The 13,225-nt window shown below is 53.3% G+C and overlaps 4 protein-coding genes across 4 annotated transcripts; all 4 read right to left on the reverse strand.

The window, feature by feature from the left end:
* Window positions 1–110: 110 nt before the first annotated feature.
* BO95DRAFT_446057 (phytanoyl-CoA dioxygenase family protein) lies at window positions 111–1,208 on the reverse strand. The gene has a single exon (XM_025587285.1). The coding sequence runs from the start codon at window positions 1,124–1,126 to the stop codon at window positions 203–205; it is 924 nt and encodes a 307-aa protein (XP_025438825.1). The 5' UTR covers window positions 1,127–1,208; the 3' UTR covers window positions 111–202.
* A 1,615-nt stretch (window positions 1,209–2,823) lies between these two features.
* Window positions 2,824–3,639, reverse strand: BO95DRAFT_446058 (uncharacterized protein; the record flags this gene model as incomplete). The annotated part of the gene is made up of 1 exon (XM_025587286.1): window positions 2,824–3,639. A coding segment is annotated over one exon (505 nt), but the record flags the coding sequence as incomplete, so codon positions are not given.
* A 460-nt stretch (window positions 3,640–4,099) lies between these two features.
* On the reverse strand, window positions 4,100–5,017 carry BO95DRAFT_455873 (uncharacterized protein; the record flags this gene model as incomplete). Its single annotated transcript, XM_025588374.1, has 4 exons — window positions 4,100–4,276; window positions 4,349–4,639; window positions 4,781–4,836; window positions 4,918–5,017. The coding sequence occupies 4 exons, from the start codon at window positions 5,015–5,017 to the stop codon at window positions 4,100–4,102; spliced, it is 624 nt and encodes a 207-aa protein (XP_025438827.1).
* A 1,761-nt stretch (window positions 5,018–6,778) lies between these two features.
* BO95DRAFT_446060 (U6 snRNP complex subunit PRP24) lies at window positions 6,779–11,818 on the reverse strand. Its single transcript, XM_025587287.1, has 4 exons — window positions 8,735–11,818; window positions 8,452–8,679; window positions 8,041–8,397; window positions 6,779–7,988 (listed from the first exon to the last, which is right to left on the reverse strand). Exons 1-4 carry the CDS (start codon window positions 11,318–11,320, stop codon window positions 7,233–7,235), a joined length of 3,927 nt encoding a protein of 1,308 aa, XP_025438828.1. The 5' UTR covers window positions 11,321–11,818; the 3' UTR covers window positions 6,779–7,232.
* Window positions 11,819–13,225: the final 1,407 nt, after the last annotated feature.

Here is a 13,225-nt window from a genome sequence, read left to right on the forward strand (position 1 = left end):
GTTGCCGTTTGAAAGTAGTTGTTCCGTAGTAGTCAGCGCAATCCATGATTCCCCAGCAAAATCAAAAGATAGACATGAAGGTCTACGAGTTATCTCCCCATCTACATAGTCGACAAGCTCATTTTCATTGCATATACAATCATTGCAGCTACACTGTCCATCCACAAACCGTAGTCAAGAATATACAACCCCAACTCCACCCCTAAACCAAGCGCGTAAACCCCTCCCCGTTCTCGGGCGGCTGCAACCAATTCCGCTCATCATAGACCCAGCCCTCGGCACCCTCGATGACATGAAAGGTATACGCGAACCGACTCCGGGGACTCGTATTCCTCGAGCTCTGATGCAGGACATTGCCGTGAATGAGCACCAACGAGCCGGCCTTGATATCCAACAGCTGTACCTCCCCGTCATCTTGCGTCTCATCCTCAACCAAGCCCTTGGGCACCCTGGCACCGGTATTCTCCACGAACTCCGTCCCGCGACTGCCATCGGGCACGCGCCGCACGAACCGCCGCGCGATGCCATTCCGCCGATGCGAGCCGGGGACCATGCCGAGGGTGCCGTTCTCGACGGCGGCGTCCTGCAGCGCGAACCACCAGCCGACGGCGGAGGGCGGGTCGGTGTACAGGAAGGTGGAGTCCTGGTGGCTGGGCACGGCGCCGCCGATGCTGGGCTGCTTGCAGATGACCATGCTCTGGAGGACGCGGGGGTCGTGGAAGCCGAGGGAGCGGGCGATGGCGGCGTTGCGCGGGGTCAGGCTGACCTCGCGGAACGGTGGGGACAGGCTGTGCAGGGAGTGGCCGATCTTGTTGACGGCCTGCTGCTTGGGCTTGAGGAGCGCGCCCGGCGTGTCCCGGTCGAAGGCGTCCGGCTCGAAGAAGAACCGGATCTTGTCGCCCGAGGTGAGGAAGTAGTCGTCGCCGACATGCTCTTTTTGGGTGTCATCGTCGCCCGTGGTGAACTGCGTGAGCGGGTGGGTGTCGAGCGGGAAGGTGTCGAGGAGGTGGTTGGTCTCCGTGAGGCAGCGTTGGACCTCGGTCGGGGTGAGGTGGTCGGGCAGGACGAGGTAGCCGTTCTCGTGGAAGAAGGCGAGTTGCTCCGGGGTGAGGCCTTCGGCGGTCATGGCGGGGGTTTTTCTGGGGGGTAGGTGTGAGAGGATGGTGTAGGATGGAGGTTTGGCGCAGATGGGAACAGAAAAAGAGGGGGAGGAAACTGTGGGGGAGCAGGAAATATGCTATACGGCGGGTTTTATAGGCGCGGTGCTTATCAGCTTATCTCGTCTGACAGGCTGTAAGTTAGCTGGCTGTGGATTAGAGAAGATAGATAGTTTCTGTTCTTGAGACTAAGCTCAGGATTCTTACTGGAAAAGGACCTAGTAATAAGACAATCTGTCAAGAGAGAGTAAGAGGTAGTAGTCGGATTAACTTAAAACTCTTAGCTTATGTCTGGCATTCTTCTACCTGCAAAGACAATGTCAAAACACAAAGTTGTATTGACCGCCTACAGAGAGACGATAATTCTGCAGGCAGAATGCGGATCTTGGTTCTATCAGAGCAAGGGGCAAGCGGTGAGCAGCTAGCAGCCTGCTGAGTCATCTCTCCGCCGAGCTCTGCCCCATACCCCAGGAATCACTAACTGTATTAGGAAATGGTACCTCAGCCCGGCCGGGCCTTGGCCATCACAGATGATAGCATGTGTCTACTAACATGAATCTTCACAACAGTTTACAATGCGCAAGCACACTCATCAAGCAGGAGTGAGACTAGTCCAGCTAGCTGAGAGTATCTCGGCAGGTGGGGCAAATAGCCCTGGGAATCACTGGGGTAATATGTATATCCACTCCGCCTCAACCAATAGCATCTCAAAGCTTCTATAGAGCTAGAGGCAACAGTTTGGTATAGTGAATAGGAACTCTATCAGCTACCGCTGACTCTTATTATCCCAAGAGTTCAATCTTTATATCAAGTAGACTCCCTATAAATAGTCATCATACCAGTTTTTAAATATTTAAGATCTTCGGATATTCTGCTTTTTGTTTTCTTCTTTCTTCTACTATCCTTCCTCCCCAGCGTCACATATTCTGAATCCATCAGCTCTTTACCTTCTATCATCTCCAAAGCAAGGACGTATCTCTAAAGTCTTCTGCATCCTCATCTCCTTCAATCCATCAACTCAGGTCCCCTCTTTCCCGAGCTTCAGCAGACAATCCTAAGAACTCTTAAGCTGGTCTTATTTTGCTACCGGCTCATCAGCTCTAAACCCAGTAAGTATCTCTTAAATCTTCTGCATCACCATCATCATCAAAGACATCAACTAAACTCCCCTCTTCCTTTAATTTGCAGCAAGGAAATCTCAAAAGCTCGAGAGCCGAGTTCACTTGACCGTTATGTCTCAGGACCAGTCTCAGGCGCAGTCTCCTTCCGAGCTAGCCATGCTGCGTAGATTGCACAGCTTCCGCTACGCACTGCGTTCCTCTGGGCCAGTCGCTGGAGCTGGAGCTGGAGCTGGAGCTGCACTCTCCGGTCCTCATCACAGCCCAGCCCCTTATGACAACGTGACCAGCACCACCACCATCACATCAGAAGACATCGATACCGACACCGACACCGACGCCGACACCGAGGCCGAAGAAGACGAAGACTACGAAGACTACGAAGACCCATCCTCCGAAGACGAAGCAGACCCCAACCCACCAAACCCCCTCCCCACCCCCCCAAATACACCTCCACCGCCACCGACCCCCCCCAACCCCCCCTCAAACCCCATAAGATGCGCCTACACCCGCACCTGCACCACCACCACCCCGGGCCACCCGCAACACTACCGGAAACTGATCTCGCACATCTTCGGCCGCAACAAGCACTCGACCAAACAGATCCCCGCCCCGCTCTGGTGCTGCTACTACTGCCGGAAGCACTACCAGCGGGCGCGGTACCGGGAGCGCGACACCTGGGCGCTGGCGCAGTGCTTCTGGGTGGGGCAGATGCTGCAGCGCCTGCGCACGCTGCCGGACCTGGTGGGGTTTCGGGTGCAGCTGCGGCTGCGGCAGCAGCAGCATTCCCCCAGGCCCAGTCCAAGTCCGCCGGTGGGTGCGCCGGTGGTGCCGGGGTGGTTGGTCGAGCGGATAACCTCTAGAGATAACGACGAGGTGTGGTCGTTTGAGGAGACGCAGGCGCTGGTGGGAGGGGAGATTCGGGAGTGGTTGTTGGAGTTGAGGGCCAGGAATGTCGCCGCGGGGAAGTTTCCGGATGTGGAGATTTTGCCGGTTTGGAGGTGATTTTCTTGGATACCGGTATAATGGGCCTTGGGTGGTTCGTGGGGTTTGTCGTGCCACTTGAACGCCTTCCCCGAATGAATTGAGTGTGAAGGGGAAGGAAGGTGGAGAGAGACTCGGGAGGGCGGGATGGTCGTCCTGTCAATGCTTCAGCATCTGCCGGTCGATATGTGCTTCTTTCCTTTGGCTCGGATCGAGAAAGCCGGTCGATCATCAGCTCGAATCCTCCAAAACCATGCCCACCGTTCTCATTCTCATTTGTATGGGTCAAATTGCTTGCGATCATAAGTGAGCTCGATTCAGCAGTCCCCTGTTTTATGAGTCTGGATTCAATGACGAGAGCTGTGTTTGTCTTCTTCATATGTCGTGAGCTTCTGATGTACACCCAACCATGATGTCTCAGCAAGGTGTCGCGGGTATCTGCCACTTAGCATTCAACAACTTAGTAGCGACTAGCAGCAAACAAAGATCGCGGCATAAGCTGCCACATTTCTATCAGTATATCAGTAACTCAAGTCACACCTACACAAAATCCGTTGGATAGTGTACCTGGCTAAAGTATTGACGTGTATATTCTCTAACCGCATTATCACTACCACTGCCGACTAGGTACCTATAAACCAGATGCAGCATCCGACAAAGTAAACTATAGGCAATAAAGCGAACAAGAGAGAAAAAATTCCCCACAAATTCATAGTCAATCATCCACCAACGCCATATAAATAAGACCGAAGGGAGTCAAGTCATTATTGTATCGTATCATCACATCACATCGCATTAGAACCCCAACAAGCTCCCCCCTCGCCTCCCGACATCCAACCCTCAAAACGAATGGTCCGGAATCAACTCGTATCCACCCTCCGACGGCAACGTATACGCCGCAATGATCAACGCCGCAGCGCAGAAGAGACTCACGCACCAGCTGACGGTACAGAAAATCCAGGATTGGGAAAGGACCCAACCAGGGAAGAAGCGTTTCTCGTTGTCGAACAGGTACGCCTGTCGATCGGGAACGGTTAGCAGCAGCAGCACCACCACCACCACCACCCTAACCAAAGACAAAGAACTCACCACAATCGCCATACTCGCCGCCTGCACAATCGCAGACAACAGAATGAACAAGCTCAAAACCTTCCACCCGGACTCGCGCAACCGCTTCCCGCCGGACAAGACGATCAGGAACGCGACCAGGCTCATGCCCTCCAGCACCACGGCGAACGACATCAGGAACCCGACGGAGCGCCACATCGAACAGAAGTATCGGTCCTCGCCGTGACAGTCTTCGCGCTGCGGAAAGCTCCAGCAGGTGCCCTCGACGGAGGAGCAGCGGCGGTGGAGGCCGTAGGAGTAGTGGAAGGCGGGCTGAATACCGTCATCGCGTTAGTTCTATATCCCTTTGACTCAATATATTCGGGTTGATAGGGTCCACAAGGTTGATGATATCTTCCCAGCAAAACCCCCAACAGGCCAACATCGAGGGAAAATGGAAGTGGCAAAACGGACCGAATCATAGCTAGCCCATCTGGGAATGGCGATCGAGGAGATGGTTAAACCGAAGGCTGTAGATGGTGGCCATATTAGTTTCGGGCTGCGATGTGCGCGAACAAGGAACAGAAGGGGGCGTGGTGGAGAGAACGTACAGGCTAAGAATAATATTAAGGAACCGGTGTAGACGATTGTTTTGGTAAGGAACCCGGTATAGTTGCGATCTTCCCCGCGAGGCACTAGATGAAAATCCATCCTGGCGCCGGGGGGATTTCTTGGGGAGGGGGGTGTAGTTATCGTCGCAGGTCTAACGAACGGAAGAGATTGCGAACGGCGGAGGGATTGCTGGTCGGTGCTGGTCGGTGCTGGTCAGGTATGTTCTACTGGATGGGGTTGAAATGATACGACGATGACGACACAGCACGAGCCGATAAGACGGGAGTGGCAGCGAAACAGCGGAAGTAATGGAGGAACAACAAGTAAGACAACCCGACACTAACCACAGGGATGAGGGAGAGTTTATCAAGTAGTAGAGAGGGGGGAGAGGAATGCGAGAAGAATCCAAAGGTCAGTCAGTCAGTCACTCACTCAGTCGAAAGGACGGAGGGGTCTGTTGCAGCGAAAAATGGAAGGAGGTGGTGGAAAGATGGGTAGGACTATGGATGAGCTGATCAGGAAAGGGCCAGACAGACGGCCGGCCGGTCGGTCGGTCAGGTGAGGCTCTCTCTTAATCTAAATCCCAATGGAAGTAAGTCAATCAATTCCATTCAATCCAATTCAATTGAAATGCAACTCAATTCCCTCCACAACCCGCCCAAAAAAGAGGCCCGGAATTTATTCTGAAGCAAAAGGTAAAAAGGAGAGAGCATGACACTTCAAATATCCGCCCCCCCCCTCCTTTACCTCAATCAACAAACCGCATGCCCGCCCAGAAGAAAATACCTCACCTCATCATCCCCCGTCCGGAAACAGACCGAGTGGTGTATGACATGACCCCCTCCCCCTCCAGGCAACAAGTACAAGTACCGTACAGAAAAGGACAGTCTATGATCATCATGAACCCCAGTACAGTCCAACCTTGACTTGACTCCCAGATGATCCATCCATCATTCTCCATCATCATCATCTATCAGAACGCATTCTTAAGCAGTATGTCAGTTCCTCGCAAAACAACCCACCCAAGCTTGAGAAAATCTTATAGTTGCAACATTCCACCCCCACCACCACCACCACCACCACCACCCACCGCCTCAAGGTGGGAGGGGAGGTCCAAGCGTCTACCACCAGGACTGCAATGGCGGGGACTGTAGTTAACTACTGTCCACAGTCCACTGTATGTATGTACAGACCAAGCAACCAAGCAACCAAGCAACCAGCACCAAGTTTCCTCCTCTCTAGCAGTTCCTCTCGCCCCTCTGGTCGCCCACCAACTTTCCCACCCACCCACTAACCCACCAAATCTGTACCAGGGTTCGGCGCAGCAAGCAGCAAGGGCGAAAGTAGAAAGCTCAGATGAACAGAGCTTGTTTACGAGACACTCGGACTCGGTAACGTAGTCCAAGTCCATCCTTGGAATTCTTCCCTCCCCTCCCCTCCCCTCCATCCAAGCAATAAGAAATACTCCGTCTACTCTACTGTGCTATACATGCAACCTACCCGACCCCTTTACCCGTCTCCGTTGGTTGGTATCCTTTCCGTAATGCCGATTCGACATCGATCCAGTCCCCCATAAGATAATTGGAGCAAATAAGCTGCAAGGATCCGAATCAAGCAATCCGATACCTTGTACACACAACCACCAGTAAGTTCCAAGATCCAAGTTCTTCTCCGCCCGGCGCATTCACACAGTTGCGTTCGGGTCACGCACGGTGACACGCATGTAACCATGTAACTATGTCTCTAGCTATCCTTGACCTGATATATGCTGGAGTATAAATCGGAGATTCGACCATGCCCTAAGGACAATCTACAAATCTACAAATTTACAAATCTACAATCTACAAGGAAACAGAATTTGTCCCATCAAATCACGTGGGAGGGTGTCCATCTCCATCCTCTGGACTCGTGCTCATCATTCCATCGCCTATCTCACGGTGGGGGAGAAGAAAAGTATAACCTTCTGGCCCGAAGACAGAAAGAACCCACGGCATCAGGATGAAAGAAAAAAGAAGAATCATAAGAAAGATACAGAATAATCTACATCCGACATGAGGCTGGGGGTTCCATGACCGAAGCAAAGTCCATGATAATACACGGCCAACCAGCAAGAATATTAAAAAAGAAAAATAAGACAGAGTCAGCACCGCCTCGGTGACAAGTTATGGTAGAAAAACACATCAAAGGTGGGGGTGTAGAATGGAAGAGAGAGAAAGAAAAAAAAATCCAGGTCATCAGCAAGCGGAGAGAAAGAGAGAGAGAGAGAGGGAGGTAACGCCAAACCCGCCAATGCAATCCAGTGCGTCGGACGCTTTCATTCCGCTCGACTCTGCTGGATCATCGCACGAAAGTCATCATTGCTCTTTTTCATTTTTGGTCCGTCATCCGGGGCGGAGCTGTCTGTGTTGTTCGTCATCGTCGTCGTCGTCGTCGTGGTGTTGGTCGTAGGCGCGCCATTCTGCGCGTGGCTCTGCCCCTGCAACCCACCGGTGGCTCGCTTCACACCCAAGTGACCGCGCTTGCCTCCGCGCGCCCCAGGCTGCGGTGGCCGTTTAATCGGTCCAGTCGGTTGGAGTCTCGCCCCCGACTTCTCAGTAGTCGCCTTGCTGCCGGCGGTGCTCGAGTGGCCTCTCTTCTCTGCCGACTGCTTCAGCATTTCCGGTACGCTTCCCACGTGCAATCTCCGGCCGGGAGCAATCTCCTGTCCTTCCAATTCCAGCGAGGCTTTTCCGGCAGCATGAATGTCAGCGAACTCGACGATCGCTCCTTGGTGGTCTGGCCGAAGGATAATCTTGATCAGCTTGCCGTACGGCTCGACTAGCGCGCGAATCCGTGCATCGTTGACCGTGTCGGGAACATTCATCAAACCCAGAGTACGCGCGGCCCGATCACTGCTGGAAACCTCCTCTCCAGTTCCGTTGGCTTCAACCGACGGAGATCGCGAGGCTGACACGCGAGACAGAATTGTTGTGGCACTCCGTTTTGCCCCCTGTGGCGTGGACAACTTCACTTGCAAAGGCCGGGACCGGTACTCTTGTTCGTGCATTACCAAAGCTGCCTCGGCTTCCTCCTGCAAACATAATCAGCGGGATGCAATTTTAGGTAGGTTCACACAAACGTACCTTGGAAGCGAAGACAATATAACAGAAACCTTTGCTGCCTCCGTCCACCTTGCGAGGAATGCGCACTTGTTCAACGGTGCCGAACCGCAAAAACAGCTCCTCCACGTCTTGTTCGCTAGCCTTCCAGTCCAGGTTGCTCACATGAATCTCGCGTCCTTCGTACATCGGACCATGTCGGTCTTGTTTGCGAGTGGGATCGGAAATCTTAGCGACCAGATGAAGGCCATTGCCGACTGTAGACCCGTCTAGTTGGGTGGCGCTGTAGGCTTCTCCAGACGTCTTGAATTGCACATAACAGAATCGCCGATGCGTGTTATACTTAAGAGACGGGAAGCGGATGTCAATGATTTCTCCGTGCTGCAGTAGGTTAGCAATGTGGGTTCCCTGACTACACACGGAAGGGGAAGTCACCTCACGGAACAAATCACGAATATACTGTTCATCCGCAGTGGGGGGGAAATTGGTGACAAAGAGTGTAGACCCTGACCCGAATTGAACCTCGATGGCTTGTCCATCGATCATCTTCTGATCGCGGGTCTGCGCGACGACGGCTTCATCTCGGTTGTTAAATTCTATGATGGCGGTTTCCGAATTCCCATTTGGAGCAGAAAACATTTTCAGGCTGTTGATCGTACCGCACTGCCGACACATTAGCTACGCGCTGCACGACTCTGCAGACGGGCAGTGTACTTACATGGCGAAAGAACTGCCGGACTTTATGTTCCGTAATGCCACGAGGCAACTGCTTGACGACCACGGTTGCATTCTCGCGATCACGTTGAAGCGCAACAGGTTCAGGCGTCACGAGAACAGACGGGGTGGACTCTTCTGCACGGGCCCGTTTCGCAGGTGCTGCTCCGTTCACGACAACCTCGTCTTCCCGCTTCCTCTTTTCGACTTGTGTCGCCTGCTCGATGGCTGCGGCCTGTTGCTCTGCCTGCCGCGCGGCCGCCTCCCTTGCGTCCCGCTCGCGCCGGGCTGTGATGGCCCTCATCGCCTTGCGGGTTTCGAGGATCGCCAGCTGCAGCTCATCCGAGTCTTCGTAATCCTCGCAGTGAGCGACATAGACCTGCATGATCTTCTCGGGCCAATCCAAATCTGTCCGCTTGATGGCCTGCTTCAGAACGGCGGTGGCGTAGCTGGGGTTGGGTGTCCGCCGGGCGGCGTCAATGGTGGCTTCTCCCTGCACAAACTTGCTCCAGGAGATGAGCTCCCACTCGTAGTAGGTCAGCCAGAACTCGTAGCTGTTACCGCGCCGACCGACAAGGCCCTTGAAAGTCTCTCGGGCACTATCCCAGCTGCCGCTTTCGCTAAGATAGCGGATGTAGATCCGTTCCAGGCGGAACAAAGGGTCCCCTTGGTAGTTCCGCCCGTATTTCTTCTCGCCAAGCTCCTGAACGCTTTCAATGGCAGATCGGATTCCAACCTCCGCCACGTCGATATCTTCGTCGGTCGAGTCAGACAGGAAGGCCTGTCGACGCAGATAACTGCACCAAGCGGTATGCACTTTGAGCACTTCCTCCATGCCCCCAACATCTAGCAAACCGGTGCTGGTCGCTTTGTGCTTGATATCCGCGATCTTCGCAAAGGACTGTCCTTCGCGCTCGGAGCTTAGCAGATATTGCGACCAGAGGGTACCGGAACCGGGACAGTGGCGAGTCGCACGGTCCAAGGTGGCCATCGTCGCAGTTTTGGTGTTGCCGTGCATCGATTCGTTGACAAGGTACATGATGAAATCCTCCCACATGTGGCAATCGGTCGGGAAACGAAGAACCGCGCGCTGGTAGATCGACTTGACGAACTCAAAATTGCTCAATTGCCGTTTCCGACGACTTTGTTTGAGCTCCCAGTCAAGATACTCCGTGAATAAGGTATATTCCTGTCCCAACTCGCCGGACTCGGTCGCATTGCGTAACTTGATTTCGAATTCCTCACGGGCGGAGTATTGTTCCTTGGCTGCCGTGGCGTGTCTTCCAACCATGTCGGCCATGATATTTTCGTAGTTCGCGTTGTAGTAGTTTGAAACAAAGCCGGAGAAGAGCTGAAAGGTCTGGTCCCAGGTGGCGTGGGGCGTTGCAAGACGGACCTCAAAGAAGTTCCGCACATGATTCACCTTCTCTTGGGTAGCGTTGCGGGCAAGATCCTGGACGAGCAAGTCGAGGAAGCGATCCCACACCATATGGCTGTCGTGGATTCGCCATTGGGTCGACTCGGCTCCCCTGTGCCAAACCTCCAAGACGGAGGGCCAAGTGAAAACTTCGCGCCCGATGATCCGATCTTCCTCGGTCCAGGAGCTCTGGCTGGCATCGCCATGGGCCGATTTATAAAGGTACAGCACCCATTCTCCATAAATGCCCCAGAGTTTGGTGCTGCCGTACTCTTCCTCCACCGATCGTTGGCAGAGCTCCATGACTGCGATGCGTTCCTCCACCGATTGTGCCAGCATACTCTCATCCTGGATCCACTCCGCCCACAAATCCTCGCCCATGGCGAAAAGCTTGTCCATCTCCTCGCGAGCGGTGCGCATGTCCTTAAGCAGATCATACTTGCGTGGATCCCCATGGATTTCCGGGTTGTTCGGCGGATAGACGTGGTTGACGAAGCCCGCGTGTAGCAAACGAATGAACCGGACGTGCGCTTCGTACGACTGTGGGTTTTCCTGTATCTGAGCAAATAAGTCGGTCGCCTGCCGCTGTGCGTTGGGGACCAAAGAGCTATCCAAGTAGCTTCGTTGGGCGGTCTCCCTGGGACCGTCGGACATCGCGATATCGAAGGAGGATCGGGGAGTGGGCGTGTTGTGGGAAATGGGGTTGACGTGAGGGAACATGGTGGAGGGTGACAGCTGGCTTTCGTAGGACTCGGTGCTGCGCAAGAGAGGGGCGCCGGGACGCTGAGGCTGGTGATGCTGCATCGACGCTAGGTCGGCCAGTGTGTCCATACCTGGGGTGGAGGGCTGTCTCGCAGGCGGCAAGTCGGTTGCCGGGGGCGTTCCGCTGCCACTGCCACTGCCACTGCCTATGCTAGGACCAACCTTGGGGCTGTTGGCGGGCGGTGACGGATCAGGCAGTTGATTCGGGGCGTACACATGTTGCGCCAGCGGCGAGGAGGTCATACCCTGCTTGGTTGCGCCGGGACGAGACTTTCGCAAGGGTTTTGGCTGCGGCGGGCCTGAGACGGGAACCGAGGCATTGTTGACAGGCGTAGACCCGGCGGTGGGCGTGGTGCGCCCGGACTGTGAGTTGGAATCCTGAGGCGAAAGGAGGGAGTTGATGTCCATCATCAAGGCTGTGGGATGACGGGGTAGAAAGACGAGAGCAAAAACCGGGGCGGCAGATATCAAGCAAAAGTCCAAGCGCCAGCTATGGTGCTGACGTAAGGAAGTTTTCGAAGTGGAATGAGAGACTAAGGGAATAGACGAAGGAGAGAAAAGAAAAACTTCGAATTAGAGAGGAACCGTTGCAAGTGACCTCATCAACGAGTCCATTCCTGCACTCGTCACAACCCGGCCAGATTCTTCTTTTGTTCCTCTTATTCTTCTTCTGTGTCTTGAGGAACCGAGGGATGGAGTGGCGTATTCTTGCTTTTGAATATCCTTGTTGTCGGTCTGGGTAGGGTGGGATGGAAGGGGGTCCGTTCGTCACTTATTCGGGCCAGTTGAGTGGGCTGGCCGACGGCAGGAAGAAAACAGAGGAACTTCAGAAAGTAAAGAAGAACAAGCGGAGGGGGGAAATAAATAAAAGGAGAAAGGAAAAAAAAAAAAAAAGAGAGAAAAAAAAAAAAAAAACAGTGAAGGCGGAGGGGGAGAAAGGTTTCAGGTGGGAAAGTAATCAAAATAGAAAGTAATCCAAAGCAAAAGCAACCAAACAAATGCAAGTGATGCGGTACTTTGAAGATCACTGGTATTTGTTCAGGCCTTTGGTTTGAGTTGCAGGTGGGAGGAAGCTTGACAGGTTGGGCGCTTTGCCAAAGACTGCTAGAGTGAGGCGCTGGGCGGAGGTAGGAGAACAACTGCGGAGAGAGCTGCAAGCAACAAGATCGCGCTCTAGATTTATTTATCTTGGGTTTTGAACCTCTGATGGAGGGAGAAGGCGGGAGGGGAGGGTGGGATAGACGAAGTGGGTGGGTGAAGGGAGGGGGGAAAGAGAAGATAGTAGGTAATCAGATGCGGTGGTAGAGACGAGAGACTCTAGGGAGGGAGGATGAGGATGAGGGGAACAGAGAGACAGTCTCCAGCACACACTACTCACTCCAACCAGACGAACTGATCTTGGTCCGAGCGATAGAATGGAAGCTAAAATGGGCAAGTCAGCGGCGGTGGAGTTTGGGCGGGAAAAAATTGGGGAATTATTCTTGGGTGGATAGGAATTGGGGAATTAGAGGATAGAGAAATTCACACGCACGGGATGTCCCTTTCGGGGGGAGGGGAGGGAGGTTGATGAGGTGGTGAGTGGGTTGAGAGTAAGAGGGAGGAAGGGGAAGGAGACGGAGAAAGAGGAAGAGGAGGAGGAGGAAGAGTCAGAAGAGGATCGGGAGACTTGAAGAACTAGGTAGACTAGACACCAAGAGAGGGAGAGAGAAAAAAAAGACACGAATGACAAGAATGGATGAGGCAGAAGAAGGCAGGCAGTGGATCGATGCGGTGGAGTTGGAGCAGTAAAAGAAGGGTAAGTTAGGGAAGGGAAAAAATAACAATCAAATAACAATGGCAACCACCACAATTCGCCTTGTTGAACTACACACGAGCTATATAGAAACCGCTGAAACCTGTAAGTTAAGACGTATCAGGTCGAATCCAGTTCACTGATTTCTAATTCACCAACTGTTTGCTAGTCTACCAGATTATGGAAGTATGTATACGGAGTATGCCGAGTGGTTGAATCTCTCTGGCGAAGAAGATGTTTTCCAAAAGGTGAGTGTAGTTCACCCCCACTATGAGAAATGATATCGGATCTCTTGATGGCGGATGTAAGTTCCAATTTGGTACATGGTACTAACTGAACTGCTGCTCCATCTGATATCGGATAAGACAACTTGGAAGTGAATAACCTCGAAGTCAATCACAAATGTTGATTGTTGGGATACACCTACCGTAAAGTCCTCATGACTACTCCGTACCCTCCTTCAAAGTGCACGTTGCTTGATGACGGCCGAGGATCTCGACTGCGATCGATTTCACCGGTTGTGT

Source organism: Aspergillus brunneoviolaceus, assembly GCF_003184695.1.
Source record: "Aspergillus brunneoviolaceus CBS 621.78 unplaced genomic scaffold BO95scaffold_66, whole genome shotgun sequence".
Taxonomy (NCBI): Eukaryota; Fungi; Ascomycota; class Eurotiomycetes; order Eurotiales; family Aspergillaceae; genus Aspergillus; species Aspergillus brunneoviolaceus.